The sequence below is a fragment of the Rattus rattus genome, chromosome 8, assembly GCF_011064425.1.
Source record: "Rattus rattus isolate New Zealand chromosome 8, Rrattus_CSIRO_v1, whole genome shotgun sequence".
NCBI lineage: Eukaryota > Metazoa > Chordata > Mammalia > Rodentia > Muridae > Rattus > Rattus rattus.
Window position 1 is genome coordinate 26,262,660 of NC_046161.1, and position 17,781 is coordinate 26,280,440.

At 43.9% G+C, this 17,781-nt stretch overlaps 1 protein-coding gene across 1 annotated transcript in view; it reads left to right on the plus strand.

Moving 5' to 3' along the window:
- Snx19 (sorting nexin 19) overlaps positions 1 to 17,223 on the plus strand; it is a 34,655-nt gene extending 17,432 nt beyond the window's left edge. The window contains exons 8-10 of the mRNA XM_032909272.1: positions 11,766 to 11,950; positions 12,746 to 12,833; positions 13,864 to 17,223. Of these exons, the coding sequence (XP_032765163.1) occupies positions 11,766 to 11,950; positions 12,746 to 12,833; positions 13,864 to 13,996 (406 nt within the window). The 3' untranslated portion in view covers positions 13,997 to 17,223. The remainder of the gene's footprint in view (positions 1 to 11,765; positions 11,951 to 12,745; positions 12,834 to 13,863) is intronic.
- Positions 17,224 to 17,781: the final 558 nt, after the last annotated feature.

Here is a 17,781-nt window from a genome sequence, read left to right on the forward strand (position 1 = left end):
CCAGCCTTCTGTAGCCATTTTCACAGCCTGTCTTGAAGTCTTGTGTCTGCATATTTAGACAGCATCCCAAGTAATTCTCTTCCAAATCTCGGCTGTGCGTACTCTGGTGCTTCTAATACTGGTGACATTTGGAAGCAGGACCCCTCCTGATACAGAGCTCACAACTACCTAGCTCTTTTCCCTCTGCCTCCTTTCTTCTTTCCCTGCAGTAGCGACTACACCCTCAGCCAAGAGGGGAGCACCCCTGTGAGTTAAAGTTACCAGGAACAGTAGGGGTCCTGGTTGTCAGGACAACTACTAACTTTCTGCTTCTTCCTTCCTTTGTGTCTGGCCTTTCTTCCTGGTACCTCAGTGCTAAGGACTTCCCACACCTCGCTGCCCTTTCCCCTTGGCTGACTCAATCTTCCTCTGAATGAGTGGCCCTTTTTACCTTCCCACCTCAGCCACCTCCCTGTCTTTGCCCTCCACTGAGAAAGGCAGGCTCAGGATTACAACCTGAAGATTGAATGAACCAGACCTGCAGTTCACATGGGGCCAAAGAGGGGGCAGGAGACATTGTGGGTCCTCTAGTCTCTATAATGAAAGTGTCCTTGTTTAGAAAACAGAGATTAAGTTTTGGGGAGATTCTGACATAACTTTTACCCTTCACCTAACAGGCTTCTCTGAAATCTGGTTAGTTACTCTACCAGTGGCTTACTGATCTTGTCTGTTTTCCTCAGCCTGCTGGAAAGGAGGGAAACTGAGGCATGAAGTGCAAAGCTCACTGTCTTCTGCTGTCCTATTCTCTGGGTCTGATAGGGTTCTTGCTCTGTCACATGCACAAACACAGCATCTTCAAAAACATTTTCTGTTTTCATTTTTCTCATTTCATCTTGGTAACTTTGTGAAGAAGATGGAATAGGAATGGTCCTGTTTTAAAAGCCAGTCAGAGTTGTTTGAGGTTATGCTGTGGTTTCTAACAAACGGTGGCGGGAGAGGGCTTGGCCATCATCAGAGGCAGATTTATGTAATACATCTTCAAATTAAAATCTTAAAAGCATCACACTGTCCAGCTCTGGAACAAATAACTTCAGACCACCTCTTGCAGTCAGTCTTATTTCTGCCAGAATCTACAAGTGTCTCCTTTCTGTGCTGTATTTATTAGAAAGGGAGCCAGCTTTTGATATTTGTCTGTGTCCCCACCCCACACCCCTCTGGCCACAATCTTTTCTTCTTTCTAATTTCAAAAAACGGTTTGGAAGCAGCTTGGCATTGTTCCGTCCATCAGAAACACTTCCTAAAGCACATGGGTGACTTAGTCATCATAGACATCTCTCTCATGTTTGACTTTCAGTCCTTTCTGTCCTTGGGGCTTATTTGCCAAGAAAACCAACAGAAAGAAGCATAGGCAGCTGGCAGCTGTCTCCCTTCCCCAGGATTTATAGTGTGTAGAAGAAGCCATGGCTGGGCCACTAGCCCTTGCCTTCACCCCTTGTCCTTCTAGCGTGATGCATATGCACATGTGATTTGCCTGTGGCGTAGATTTTTCATAATAAATTCTTTATTCTAGATCAGCTAACTTATTACCACCATATTCCTGACGGCATCCACCTACAGCTGGTGTACTGGCACACAGGCTAACTTGATTGGTGATTGAGCTTTCAAAAAGTTCATTACTAGGAAAGTAGATCTAAGGTCTATGGCCAAACATTTATGCAAACACATAAACAAAGCTTTTTTATATTGTATACAGTCTACTGGAGTTTTTGTTTTGTACGGGTTGATTGGTTGGTGGTCTGTTCTGGGGGTTTGTTTGGCTTGTTTTTGGTTCTGTTCACCACAGGTTCACCATGTAGCCCAGGCTAGCTTCAAACTCTTGATCCTTCTATCTCATTTTCCAAAGTTCTGGGATTGCAAGTCAATGCCACCATGCCCATTGCTTGCTTTTTCGCTTGTTTTGAGACAGTCTCACTTTGTAGCCTAGGTTGGCCTCACTGGGATTCTCTTGCCTCAGCCTCAAAGTGCTGGGATTACAGGTTTACACTGCCATATTCCTTCTTGTGTTTTAAATCTGTCACTGGCCCCCACCGGTGTTTTGTGTTGCTTTGGTCTTGGTGGTTTGTTTTTATTTGTTTGTTTGTTTTGTGGATCGTTTATCTGTATGTCTGTTTGTTTAAGATGGGGCTTCATGTATCCAAGGAGACCTCAGATTCAGTATGTAGCTGAGGATACCCATGAAGGTCTAATCCTGTTGCCTCTACCTCTTGAGTGCTGGGATGACAGATGTAGGTCACCACACCAGGTTTGTGCTTGGTGTCATAGTCTGCAGTAACTCACAGATTCTGACCACAGACACCAGAAAGTATAGAAAAGAAGTTCTGCCGAAAGCCATCATTCAAGGACAAGAGAGGAGTTGAAGATAATAGATAAAGTAAAAACTGGAAAAGCATTGCTTCCCATGGAAAATCAAAGCAGATGAGAGAAACTAGGATTCACAGAAAACAAAACAGAATAGCTCATACTGCTTTATGAGCTATTTAAGCAATGGAATTGAAATATCGGCACCAGAAGTATTCATGAAGGTTATAGACTAGAACTGGGTAGATATTGGACAGATCACTATGTGTTTGTCTCTGCTTTGATAAATGCTCCATGAGGTAGCCTAGTAGGTAAGCTAGACTCCTCCCCTCCAAACTGTAAGGCTGTACTCCAGTACAGAGGTTTGGTGAATGTGTGAACAAATTGCACACACACACAAGTCTAATGAGGGGAAACAAGAATCAGCATCCAGTGAGATGAAGATTGATACTGAGATCAGATCTGGGTGAACACTAAGAAATGGAGCGAGGATGTAGACTGAGTAATGCAGTTCAAGTAGTGATGGAGCTGATGGAACAGTGGCCGGCACACTAGCATACAGGAGCTAAGGTGTGGTTCAAACTTAGGAAAGAATGGCTTTTAAAGAGAGCCAGTAATGGATTTCAACGTCATGCCGATTGGGATAGTGCTGGACTATGAGCTACTTACACTGAGAAAGCAGTTATTCACTCACAACAAACTAATGGTGTGTAGTCTATGTTGTATCACTTCCGTTTTGGTTTCTTTGAAAGGAAAATGGTCTAACAAGAATGAACAAACATGATGAGGGTAGACTTGAAGTCTACAATAAAAACGGAAAAATAATAGAGAATTTAAAGTATTTTGTATGTTTTGGTTTGTTGTTGTTCTTGTTGTTTTTGTTGTTGTTTTTACTAAGAATTATACCTATGCCATGCATATGATAGACAAGCATTCTTCCCCTGAGCTGTGTTTGCAGCCTGGAGATACAGCTCAGCTAACCTGGAACCTGTGATCTCCTCACTGGTCCTTGTCAGCAATCCCGTCTTCATGTACCACTACAACTGGCTTTATGTATCCATGTACCTAACATAGGTAAATCCAGTCCATGAAACTGGATGAATTTATATCTGCCACTAGAGATCCAAGATCCATAAAAAGGATGGATTGTGGTCATTTGGAGATGAACTGCAGATGGACAAATGTCTTGTCTTAAAAAAAAAATGGTTACAGGTTATGGGTCCTAACATTCCATCTCTGGAAGTTTCTGAAGCACATTATGAAATAGATGTTATCTGAACATTCAGGAAAGAAAGCAGTGAGTTCGAGAGAATGGAATAGACTCTGTAGGGAACATGTTCTGCCTGGTTATGGTAGCTTCTTTGACAGGATTATGAAAGGAAATAGTGTCTGAATTTTAACAGCTAGCTGTTTCTTATGATATGTGTATAGAAAAGATGGGCATACTAGACACACACATATAGATGGTGATGATGGTGGTGGTGATGGTGATGATGATGATGTCGTCATCCGGGGAAGCAATTTCTAGTGATGGAGCAATTGTTCCTCCCGGTCCCCTCTTCTGTGTTTTTTTCATAAATAACTTTGGAAGCAACTCAACCCTAGAGGAATGACAAGGCGAATACTGCTGATATTGCTGGCTTAACTGAAGGCTATGAATGTTTTAATGTACATGTGTGGACTGCAGATGCAGTATCAGTTAGTGCCTTTGTGTGTGCCTAAAAGTCATGGACTTTTGACAGAATTTATCTAGATCAAAGAAGGTCTGACTGCTAAGCAGGTCACTTCTCAGGCATGCTTGGTTCTGATTAAGAAAGGAATCATGAAGCAACACAAATCCACAGGATGGAGTCTTTTTCTCCATCATTCAAGACATCATGAGGTGGCTGATGGGTGTCCCGCTTTGAAGTTAAAGGAGTCAAGTGTGTATAATGTATAGAAGAAACGTAAGAGAGGAGTAAAACTGCAATGCATCCTCTTTAGAGATTTACCCAGAGGCTAGAACCAAAACAAGTGACTAGAATCCACAGAGACAACATTTTAAAGGTACTTCTAATATTCTAAAATTATACTTTTAATTAAGCTTCCATAGAATCACATTGCTAATGGATGGCAGAAGTAAAATAAAAGCCAATTTCTAGACTCAACAGACAAGCCCTGATTGTGCCTTGAACTTATAGAGAGGGCTATGCTTCAATGGAAGTTGAATAGGAGTAAGTTTCCTATCAGTTCTTAAGTTGTTTGTTCTTTTAAGCCACCTATTATAAAGGTCTTTCACTGTTCCCAGCATGGACATGTGTAGAATTGCTGAAACTGAGAAAGTCACCTCTATGGTTCCTGGAGGACCTTGCTTAAGATCCTCAATTTTTTAATGAATAATAGCTTAGCATTTCTAACTTGTAGATTTCTAATATTTAAAAAATAAAACAATAACTGTTAGGGGATAGAGAGATAGCTCCAAGGCTAAGAGCATTTGCTGCTCTCCTAGAAGTCCTGGGTTTGATTCCCAGCACCCAGATAATGATAACTCCGATCCCAGAGGATATGATGCCCTCCTGTGACCCCTACAGGTATCAGCCACATACATGGTACATAAGCAGACATGGAGGCAATGTACCTATGCACATAAAATAAATTAAAAAATATGTTACCTGCAATTCTTAATTATTAAAAATATTTTTTTTTTTTACTAAAACCATTGCCTGTTTGCCCTAGATATCAAAATACAAAACCAGATTCTTAAGTTTAGTGTTAAGGTCTCATTTTGGTGGACATGTCTTAAAGATGTGGACCATGAAGCGTGGATCTGAGCACAAAAGCAAAGGTCACCGAAGGCTTGTGCATACTCAGTAAGGTCACTGAAGGCTTGTGCATACTCGGTAAGGTCACCGAGGGCTTGTGCATACTCGGTAAGCCATTTTAGATTTCACAGTAGATGCATGGAGGAAGATGCTAGGGCTCCTCACCCTCAGACTTCATTTCCTCCTGATTCTTCTCCAGTGGAGGACAGGAAAGGACGCTGACCTAAATCCACAGTCAGGGCGGCAGAGGTGAACTTTCTCAGACAGCCGAGGAACTTGGTCTGGCTTGGTTATCAGACTGAGGGCAGTAAAGCTTTAGACTGATGCAGGGCTTGTGACTAAAACACAAGGAGGGGCCGTGGCAGGAAGACAGGCTGAGACAGGAAGCAGAGGGAAAGAAGCTGCTTTATCAAGTGTGAAATTGACAGAAGCAACTTACTTAATGGAAAAGGCCCTGAGTCCACACTGTGCCTCCCCAGGGCCTGCTTCCTCTCCCACTCTATAGATCGGTGCTGCTGAGCCAGTGTGCAGCATGCTAAGTATATAATTTGCAGGTACCCTGAGGTGGCTGATGTTTCTAGGAAATTAAAAATGGCTTGGGATGTCTCAAAATTCCTATTCCATTATACTGTATTATTGTATTAAAACTTTTCTAAAAACTTCTATCCACAGTAAGGAACAAATTCTATATTGAAACTGAATGCACATGTATACAGACACGCATACAGGTACACATGCATATTTATTTTTTTCCGTTTTTTCTTTATTAACTTGAGTATTTCTTATTTACATTTCGAATGTTATTCCTTTCCCGGTTTCCGGGCCAACATCCCCCTAACCCCTCTCCCTCCCCTTCTAGATGGTTGTTCCCCTCCCCATCCTCCCTCCATTACCGCCCTCCCCCCAACAATCACATTCCCCTTCCACTGGTGCTCATTGCTACCTATGAGGTTAGAGTCCAGAGTCAGTCCATGTATAGTCTTTGGGTAGTGGCTTAGTCCCTGGAAGCTCTGGTTGCTTGGCATTGTTGTTCATATGGGGTCTCGAGCCCCTTCAAGCTCTTCCAGTTCTTTCTCTGATTCCTTCAACGGGGGTCCCGTTCTCAGTTCAGTGGTTTGCTGCTGGCATTCGCCTATATATTTGCTGTATTCTGGCTGTGTCTCTCAGGAGAGATCTACATCCGATTCCTGTCAGCCTGCACTTCTTTGCTTCATCCATCTTGTCTAATTGGGTGGTTGTATATGTATGGACCACACACATGCATATTTAATCTGTAGATACTTAGGCACATACATACATGAGAAACAAAAGTATCCATATATATACTCTTCTATATTTTCTACTCTGTTTCTAGATTTCTTAAAATGTTGATACAAGCAATAACACATGTTCTCCAATGCTGTTCAATCACAATTTGAGGGATATTGTGCTAAACTGCCAAGCTTTTAGAACCACTGTGAAAGTAGCCTGATATATTGGCTATGAAAGACCTAAGTCTAAGGCAGTGATTCTCAGCCAGAGCCATTTTATTCTCAGGGGACATGTGGCAATGTCTGGAGATACTTTTGGTTGTCATACCATCTAGTTAAGGTAGAGGATCAGAGATATTAGCTCAATATTCCCTAATATGCAAAATAGCCCCTCACAGTGATGAGTTAGCAGTCAAACCATCAGGGAGTATTACGCTTGAAAACCTTGCTTCAGGGTCCTAAGGTGAGTCACCAGTTTCAATCGACTGTAGGTCTATTTCACATGGTAGAAAATGTCCATACATAGAAGGACAGGTCCTTAAAGGTAATCTCTAACCTGGTCATCTTTTCTTCTCTTTTTGTTTGAACCAGTAGATAAAGAGATCTGATATTTTCTTTCATTTACAATGCACTGGGAATTTTTGTTAGAATATTACTATTATACATATTTTCTATTTCATGAAAATATTCACTTTCTCGTGTATTTAAGCCGCATCAATCCAGAACCTCTCTCACTCAGCCTGCAGCTCTGTTAGACAAGAAAAGAGAGGCAAGAAAAGTAGAGCTCAACGACTTCCATTAGACAGGGGCTCCAGCATCTTCTCCCTTCTCTCTTGAGACTTGATTCTGCTGTGTGGATGGGAAGTGACCTTCCACTCACCTTGAAGTGCCATCCTAAGCCCTGGTATTAAACTGTCTCTGTTTCAGGCCTGCTCCATTTCTCTATTTGTAGCTATTTTGGACCAGGTTCTCCTGAGCATAGAGTAGCATGCATTCCTCTATAATACAAGCCCTAATTTTCACACTCTCCTTTAATACCTGACCTAACAGAAGGTCCTCCAGTGTCCCAAATGTCCCAGTGCAATCTATTTGCCCTTTTTTGTTATTGTTGCTTTGTTTTGTTTTGAATTTTGGTCATGGTATTTACTATTTTGGAGTCTCCCTCCCGTTCAGAAGTGGCTTGACAGACTAAGCTTGTGAGTGACAGTTGGGGTTGAAGCGATAAAGGTGGAGTGACAGAAAAAGACCTCTCTAAATGAAATATCAGACCTGGAATAGTGACGGCAAATAAAACCGGTGCTGCTGAAGCTATTCTCTACCGTTTATTTCAGTGTGTTTACTTCATGTGTCTTGTGTTACATAAACAATGGTGTTTGTGTTAATAAATGATGCAGCAGAAGTGATTTCTGATAACCTGTGAAGAGATGTGTCTGTTTATAGCCACCTTGAAACTTAAGATTTTGGTTAGGCAAAAGATAAGTGAGCTGGTAATGGTGGAACACTCCCATAATCCCAGCATCACAGGCTAAAGGTAGGAAGATGACAGGTTCAGGTCAGTCTACCTTACATGAGGCTAGAAACCCTACTGCTGTACAGTGTCCCATCCCTTTCTTTAAGGGAGCTGTACAATACATATCTTTTTAACCTGTCCATTCTGCTGTTAAGAATAGGGTAAGACAGGGCTGGAAAGACGGCTCAACAGTCAAGAGAGCTTCATGCTTTTACAGAGGACCCAAGTAGGTGGCTCACAACTTCCTACTCTAGCTCCAGTGGAGCCAAAGTCTTCTTATCTCCCTGTACGCCAACATGCATTTATACATACGCAGACACACATGCACACATAATAAATAATAAACTATGTTTCAAAAAAAGAAATTTTAAAAGACTAGGGTAACATGGAAAATTTTAAAAGACTAGGGTAACATGGAATATAGAGAGGAAATGAACCAAATAAGGAAGGGTCACAGGTCATGTGATCTTGAATACTCTCTCATGTTTCTCTTCCCTGTGGTAGGTAGCTCAATCTCTGACTGAGCCCAGTGGGTTGTAGAAGTTAAAGTTCAATAGAGAAATGGAAGGGGCTGGAGAGAGGGTTCAGGGGTTAATTGCCTGGCAGCTCTTACAGAGGACCTGGGTTAAATTCCCAGCACCACATGGTGGCTAGCAGTAGTCTATAACTACAGCCCCAGGGGATCTAACCCCTTCTTCTGGACTCCACAGGCCCTGTACACACATGGTACACAGAGTTAGATGCATGTAAAATACCCACACACATAATCTCCAAACAACTTTTTTAAAATGAATGATGTATGAAACTTTAGAGAAAAAATACAAATAAAAGAAAGGGACCTTGGGATAGAGAATCTCATCCCTCTTTATTTTCAAGAATCTCCTGGTGTTTGCCTCTATCTAGACACCAAGAAAGGCAAATTATACCACATATCTGAATCTACAGGCTTTGAAATACACCCTGTGTAATATTGAATGAAACACGTCTCAGAGACTGGATTGAATGACAGTCTAGACACTGCAGCAGCAATAGTACATGAGGAACATGACATTTAGGCAGGAACAGTTATGGTGGCAGTCTTCTCAGTTTGCACTTAGCTGTTTTTCTCTGCTGGACTGAAGTACCCATTATTTATGATGAGGTACCACCATGCCCTCCGGTTCAGAACACAGGATTTGTTGCCTAGGACCAGGAAGTGAAATGAGGCTTGGAAAAGCAGGACCGCAGGAAAAACCTGGAAAGAGGAGAATTCGTGATTGTAAATCATCAATGCTGGTAGAGCAGGTAGACCACTTTAGGATAGAGGAGAATGCTGGGAAGAACAAGTGTTTAAGTCACATGTGATCCATGTGATCTGAGATCCACTCTAGAACCTTTTCCCTTTGTAGACCTGAATCCTTCTGTTTCGGCCAGTTTGCCACAGGCTTGCTTCAGACATTGCTAGGGCTGACTTCGGGGCCTTCAGCTGATCAGCTCTGTGCTCCAACTTTGCCCTGCCCCCCCAGTGACTGCCTTTCACTAGCTTGGAGCTTCCAAGCCTCACTGCCAGTTCCACGAGCTGAATTTTACCTTCGTGGACTTAGATTCTTCTTCCCTACGTTCCTAGGATTTGAAGAATCATAGTCAGACTTGTATCTGTTCATGCTTTATGACATACTAAAAGTTGTTTGTACCCCACATCTGAAATGAAGATGCCAAATTCCTGTGGAAGAAAGCACAGCAGACATCCTTGCCATAATGGAATTGAGTTCCTATCCTCATTGGATAAATTATTATACACTCAGATGTATCCAACTCCTGTTCTCTGAGACATGGCAAAGATGCCTCAGGTACTCAGGTGCTTCCTCATGTGAGGAAAGGTTCCATGGACGCAGAGGTGGCTTGGAAGAGTTTGGATTCTTGTGTATTACTAGCCCCAGAAGACAGAAATAGAAGCAAACTGCTCATTTCATGCTCATGTCAACACAAAGCTGAGCTAAACTTCATCCTGGCTAACGAGTCTTCTGCTCAGATTCTCCAGTCTTCTCTAAGTTAGCACAACTTTGCCCATTTCCTCCAGTCTTAGATGAGAGTAGCACACGTGGATCACCTTAGTAAAAATTGCGTAAGTGTGTGTGGCTTTCAGTGAAGAGAGAGGCCTGAATCACTTTATCCCCCGAAAAGAACCTGATCAGGTCGCTGCAGCCACCTCCCTCGGGTACTGCTCTTCTATAAACAGGGACAGGAATTCTTCTTGCCACCAGATCCCTCTTGTCAGGCGGCTTAGGAGCGCTGAATGAAAAGCCCCGTGGAAAGGAGCTAGGGCCCTAATAATAACAGATGCGGTCCTCTTGGCTATTCTGGGCAGGAGCGGCTTTGTGCCGCTCTTGATCTCTATCGAGGCTTGCCATTCTTGCCCTGCTGTTACCTTTGGACTTCCTATTCTTAGAATAGGTTGTGAGCCCTGGGCTTGGGGGACTGCAGCCCCCAGGACTGGAATGCCCAGCTTGAGTGGAATGCAGACAGTCTGACAGAATGGAGGTTAAATAAAGTTTGTCCTGTCAGCCCCTCTGCTCTTGGGACAAGTAATTTGGATATAAGAGCAATGGCATGAGCTGCCATGCAGTATGGTTCTAAACAGCCCTCTGGACATAAGTAGAAGTGGTTGGTGGTCCTTCAATGGTCAGCATAGTCATGCCAGTCCCCAAGGAGATACATACTCAAGGGGCCTCAACAGTGACCATGTGTCACTATGAAAAAATGCAGAAACAAAAAGAATAATGTTGACACACCTTCTAATTTTTTTAGCTAAGCTCCAGAATTGGCTCCTTAGAGTTCTAACTCATATTTGAAATGAAAACAAGGGGGAAATCTTCATAACCATGAAAATAGATGTCAATCAAACATATCTTGAGCCGTAAGGTACTCTGGGGGATTTTTCAAGTAGTCTAAGACATAGGACTCCTGCAACAGTGGTAATCTGTTAGAAGGCAAAGCTATAAACACATGGTAAAGGAATTCATATTCGAGAGTGAGACATTAGCTACACACCTTTCCCACAGCAGCAAGTGCCAAAGGAGGCATCAGGAGGAGAGCTCTTCTGGCTGGGCCTCTCAAGGGGGATTCCATGTACCGGTGTTCAGATGCAGAGAAGAGAGGCTAGAAGCAGCGTGTGGTGTAGAGCATCCTGAACACACGTCAGAGGCCTTGCAGGTCCCCTACCATACCAGAATGGCAAGGAGAAAAAGAAAGGGAATGTGTGAAAGTTACCAAAGCCTTAACTCTTAGGCAGTGTCTACAGGTTCCTGAGGCCACAGTGATTTTCACTAGAGCAGGGATAAAGTTGGGTGCAGCCCTGTTCCAACATGGGGGCCCTTCAGCATCTTCCCTGCAGTGCCTAGTATAGTATTATCATAGTTACTTATCTTGAAATGATGGGATCCCAGTGTTGAGCCGGCTTGGTTTCCATTATGAAGGCTTGTGCTGGCAGTGTCCATCTATCAGGACAACTGTAAGAAAATACAGTGAAGACCCTAAAGCTTGTACACAGCAGAAATCCACTTCTCACCCTTGACACTGGGTGAGGGAGGGTCCAGGCACTGACAGACTCAGTCAAAGATTTTGATTCACAGACTCTATCTCCTGCCAATGTTCTTACATTGTAAAAGGTGAAGTATGTTTGGAGGTTTGGATCTTTTTAGAAAGGGCACTTTATTCATATTCACAAGGGCTGTGGCCCATGCCCTCATTACCTCAGAGGCCATGTGCGTAAATACTGTCCATTCACCGTTGAGGTTGTAAAATATGAGTGTGAGAAAATAGGTAGACACACACCCATTGTCTAGAAAATGCTGGGTTTTCTGAGCTTTCTTCTCTCTTCTCCCACAGGTGGCTAGAAGTACAGGTGGCTAACCTAACATGTCCCCAGCGCTGGGCACAATACCTCCGCCTTCTTCGGGAATCTATCTGGCCTGGTGGAGTGCTGCCCAAGTTTCCACGGCCTGGAAGGACTCAGGCACAGAAAGCAGCTACTGAGAAGCAGGCTTTGCAGAGTTTGATGGGTCTCCTTCCAGGTAATGGGGCCAGTGAGATGGTGATCATGGTAATGTAGTCCTTCCTCCCTGCCTGCTCTGTCACCACTGCCTGATAGCCCTCCCCTTCTCCAGAAGAGCAATCAAAGTCCAACTGAGCCATTTCTCCAACTGATGGAAAGGTGGTCTTGGCTGCTACAATTCTCCTGTCCCTCACCCAAGTGATAGCAAGGAGTGGAAGGTCACTTTGGCCACAGATACTAAGGGACAGTCCTGCAGACATGTGGCTTTAAAACTTTGGGACAGTTCCAGACAAGCTGTTACTGCAGCACCATTCCCACCAAATGGAGATGTTGGGTTCTCTGCTGCCATCGTGTTTGGGGACCAGAGAAGAACACGAGTCTCCTGCAGAGCTCACACTTGATGAACTGTGTCCTTAGCAAAAGCACACGGGTGTTTGTCTTCTCTTGAGTCGCTTTTCATGGGCAGGGAAAGCAGTTTGTTGCCTGTTGTAACGGGAAGAGTAATGAACTCAGCCCTGAACAATCAGTTTGAGTTAACTTTTTCCAACCTAAGCAGTGACGTGAAGAACACCCCTGCACCTTTGTGGCAGATTAGAAAGCCCTTTTGAGGCTCATTGTCAGTTACACACTCCAGAACCATGTTTTTCACAGCTTTCCTCTGTTCTATGGGGTTTCATTTGGCTGTACAGCTTAGGGCTACGTCAGAAGTAGCCGACCTGTGAGATGGCAAAAGGTCTAGAAGATGCTCTTCTTTGATTCTAAGGCTGAAGTGGTGACACAACTGTCTCGTTTGTTTGTTTGTTTCTTCCTTCAGATTTTTTAGTAGAAATCTTGGGGGTGCACAAGTGCCAGCTGAGCTGGAGTCTTGTCTTGGAATCATTCCAGCAGCCCCTCATCAACAGGTAGGCTGGAACACGCATGCCTAGCAAGCATAGGTAAAGCTGCCCACTGTCTCGGGTAGCAAGGTTGGTAAGCACAGAGCCCATTATCAGAACAGGACTGCACTTGGCGTGCTGACCAAAGGGTTCAATAGCCCGATTCCACACACACTCGGAGAAGGCCAGGCTGCCAGCTTTGGAGTGGACTGGTGGTAGCAAGCAGCTGCGTGACCAGCCACTATTTCTACTTGGAAGAACTCAGTGCAGACCCAGCATGAGCTACTAAAAATGCCTGTTAACCTCCAGGCAAGAATATTCCTCATATCTAAATGGCATAAAATGCCATACTTTTTATACAGTTACATTAGCAGTTAAGCACTATGCTGAAGAAGTGTGATCAATGGTTTTCCCCAACATCTGCAAGTCCCTATGACAGGAACCTACGATGGCTTTTGCCATTCAGGTTACGTGGTGACTTGTAGCACAAGTTCCCAGACTCACAGCAAAGCTGTGGTTAGAACTGAGATCAGAAATTGTCATTGTTTAAGGGGATAGTAAGAGCAGAATCATGTAAAGGGACTAGAACCTAGAAATTTTCAGAAGAGATAGCTTCCCTCTCTAAGGCTTTGGGAAGTATCAAGTGCCCTTGCAGCTGCCCTCCCAAGCCTACAGCAGAGTGTTTGTCTAATCTCTCAGCTCTCAGTCCTCAAGGATTCAGTTCATTGAGAGTAAATTCACAGGAATGCATCATCATAAGCAGGAGTCAACTGTAATCTGACATCACAACAGTTCTCAAGTTCTACAGAGTAGTGCTACTGTGCTGACGTAACTGTAGACAATGTTATTTCATGTAGCCTGTTCTCAGGTACTGTCCTTGATGTGCTGAGCTGTAGTGTTTGGAGTGCAGTAAAGACTGATGCATGGCAGCTGCCTCACAGACTCTGCAGCTTCTGGTGACCTTGAGGCCTCTTTGAGTTCTCTATAAGATGGGAGCTGTCAGCTTCGATAGAAGGCAGGCCCTCTTCTCAACTGTTGTTCTATGCGTTCGTTTCAGACATTTGATTTACTGCCTTGGAGACATTATCCTGGAGTTCCTGGACCTCAGTGCCGCTGTTGAAGAGTGTGCCCCAACCACCTCTGCCTCGGATTCCCCAGGCAGCCTCAAGAAGATGGCGGTCTCCACTTAGCCAGGAGTTATTCACACCATCTCCAAAGACTTGAAAAGGAGAACTGTTCCACTTCCAGAGCAGCTACGATGCCTGTGCCCTCTGGAGCTAGGCTAGCTTAGCTGGCCCCCGTCTCAGGGGCTCAGCTGCCCTACCAGGCCTCCCTCAGTAGCGTGTGACAGAGCTGCATAGCCTCCTTGCATGTGTAGCTGTTTCCACAGTCTTTGGCGTGTGGATTGCTGTGGGGAGGTCTTGTTTCCTTGGGAACAGAAGCTATGAGGCAGAGGCTTTTCCTTTGCCATCTCGCCATCGTGGTTTGCCAACAGCATGGCCCTACGCGTGCATGCACTTAATCCACAATGTACAAGTGGTAGGTAATACAGAAGAAAGACTGTAGCCAGATTTCCTGGGAGGAGAAAATGGTCTCCTGAGCTCTCTTTTCCTACCTGGAAACTAAACATTAGTTCAGGATCACTCCCTCACCCTGCCTAGTTTCCCAACAATTCCAGAAGAGGGAAGGAAAGTATGTCTCCAGGGACTTGCTATTTTCTGACACAGAGGACTTCTAAGGGGTGTCAAGAACACTGTTTCCTTGGGTGGCTATACTTTTCCTGTCCTTCTGGCCTCAAAGCACGATGTCAAACTTCTGGTAATTCCACTCCACCCTTCACACCCTTTCCTGCGAGGGATTACACAGCAGATTTTCTTAACTTTCCTCCCAGTCCATACCCAAGAGCAAATGCGTTTTGGATTTGTAACTTTCCCTCTATCAACAGAATCACATGGCAGGTTACGTATTTGGCCTCAGTATTTCCAAAGAGAAGGGAAAGTACTTGTTCCAGGGCTGAGGGTGTACAAAGAATAGAAGTCGGGGGATCTGCGGGGATCCTTCCACAAGACTTTGGCAAGAATAATATAGCAGACTTGCAGGAAACAGATTGTAGTTTCTGTTCCTTAAAGATTGAGTTAGTCCTTAGGAGTCCAACACTAAAAGCAGAGCGCTCTGTGTCCACTGGAAAGAAGGAACAACTGAGAGCAGTTAGAAGGAAAGGGAGTTGGAGGAGAAGTCACAAGAGAAGTGCTGCTGCCCGGGAAATGCAGGGCAGCCATGGGAGTCCATAGCCAACCCTCAGCTCAGTAGACCTGTGTGGCTCTGGCCTGGCTACACTAAACTACGGGATCCACATGAATTAGGGTTATGGAGAAAGCCTGTGAGAATCGGGGAGGCATCTAGAGCCAGCAGCAACACAGACTCTGAAGTATGTGATGAACACACAATTAAAGTTGTTCATAGAAAAGGGGTTGTGAAACTGTTACTCCCCTGCCCTGAGAGACTCCTAACTGGACATTGTAATGTGACTGGGAGGCTCGCCATGCTGTTCTTACTTACAAGGAGAAAACAGTGAATGAGATAAAGTTTCATTGCCTCTTCTGGTCTTGAAGCTTGGCTTGATGTCTCCACAGTTCTTGAAGTATCCCCTTCCCTAGGCCCGCAGAGGCAAAGGTAATTCAGCATGTTGTCCTCTGAGTGCCTGCTAGGGATATGGTTTCCGGGGACACCTTAGAGCTGATCCTGTGGCTCCTAGGGTAAAGACTACTTCTGTATTGGTGGAATGAGCAACCCTGATTTCTGAAAGTCTTCTCTCCCAACGCCCACCCCTTCACATGGCCGTAGCCACCCGTGTGCATTTGAACCTGCTATTAGTTCTGGTGCACACATGCACAAACACTGTTACTAACCCAACGCACCATGAGTTCCTGTGGCAGTGAAGTCTAAGGGGTCTTTTCATTCCTGCAGCCCAGAGAACGTCCTTATGTTTCATTTTATATAAGAGGATCCATTTTACTCCTCCTGCCCTCAAAAGATAAGCTATCCTAAAGAAAGAAATAATATCAAAACCCATCCAGCTTTGAAAAAGACCTGCGAAGTTTGATAGCAGCTTCAGGCCACAAGATCTCCATCCTATGGGAGAGCCACTGGCGTTAGAATGACGCTCCAGGCTGGAAGTGGAAAAGCAGGGAGAACTGAGCCCACACTGGTCCACTTCATTTCTTTCCTGTTTGGCCGTTTTAAGACTCAGTTTACTCATTTAAGTCAGAATATTAAAATCTGAAATAAGACCAACACCCATTCTGTCTTGATTGCCCATTTGTAGAAAGATGAGGGATGAGTGGATACTGAGCTCTCTCTGGCAATTTCTAATTGCCATCATTGCTGTTAATTATTGAAGTTCAGGAACTCTGTATGTAATTATGTAATTTTATATAAGTACAATATATAATAGCCCACAATTTTTATTTCCAAGCTTTTGGATTAGGTTTTGTAGAACCTAGAATGAAAACACTCTCCTAAATCTAAGCTTAGGAAATGTGAAATTTTTAATATTAATGGAAGTTTCTAGCATATAACATGATCTTTTGTTGTAAGGGTGCCATGGAATTTTTTCTATAAACACTGTTGCACACCACATCTCTAGAACATTTCCCTTGTGGATAACACTATGCTCAGTAAACAGCAAGCTCTCCTGTTCCCTGGAGGGTGGTGGTATTTGACAGTCGCCATTCCACATTCTGTGTATGTGCATCTATAAACTGCAAGTGAGTGGAGTTGTGCAGTGTTTGCCCTGTAACAGACTTATTTCTCTTGGCATTATGGCCTCAGGTTCATCTATGCATCACCATGTGAAAAGTTCTTTCTTAGTCTCGACAATGTTCTATCATACGGACATGCCCCATTTTCCTCCTCTTTGTCCAGTGTGGACATTTAGGCTGCTTTCATTTCTTGGCTATTGTGAATGCAATGGAAAGGGGACTGCAAGTATTTCTATGGATCCCCAGATTCAAGACACTTTTCAGATGTATGTACCGCAAAGTAAGATTGCTAGATGATATAGTTGTATTTGAGTATTTGAAGCGTCTTCACACTGTTCTGTGTAGCCGCTATAGTTCTACCAAGAGTGCCTAGAGGTGTATGTGCAGTCACACAATAATGCCTCCCTCACATGTGGGGTGCCGCTCCACTGTGGTCTTCATCTGTATAACCCTGATCTTCTTGAGTCCTCTGTTTTACTCAGTCCATTCCTTTCCCAAAATCAATATATGTGTGTGTGTGTGTGTGTGTGTGTATGTATGTATATATATATATATATATATGTGTGTGTGTGTGTGTGTGTGTGTGTGTGTGTGTGTATAATTATTTAATTACATACAGCTTTCTTGAACTTCAATAAATAACAGCAAGAATGGCATTCACTTAATCCATTCCTTTCCAAAGACCAAAGTCCAAAGACTGGAGCGATGATTTGCTCTTTGGATCCTTTGCTCTTAGCACCTAACAGCTGTTAGGTCCTAGATGAGGTGACAATGTAAACACAGTCCCTGGCTTGTGAGTTAGGGTGTTCTCGACAGGATTGAAGGTGCTAGGAACATCGTGTTTTCTTCCATAAAATCAGTGCACATAAGTTAATGAGTCCCAGGGGCTCACTGATTCAGCAACTCTGGGACCACACAAGAGCTGTTTTTGTTGTTTGTTTTTCTGCTTTCCCATCTAAAACAGTTGAGGTCTGCCCTGAGACTCCCTGATCCATGCTTACTATGCTCCTGACAAGGCATCCAGACCTACCGACTGAAAGGATAGGGCTTCTCTTTCCAAGAATGAGGGATCCATTCAGGAGCCCCTCCCAGGATTCGTACTTACTACCTGACCCTCCTTGCCAGTCCATGCACATTAAGAATGGTTGGCTTGTGGTAGTACTTTACTCCCAAGGACACGGCATGTGCTAAATGAAAGATAAGAGTTTATCAAG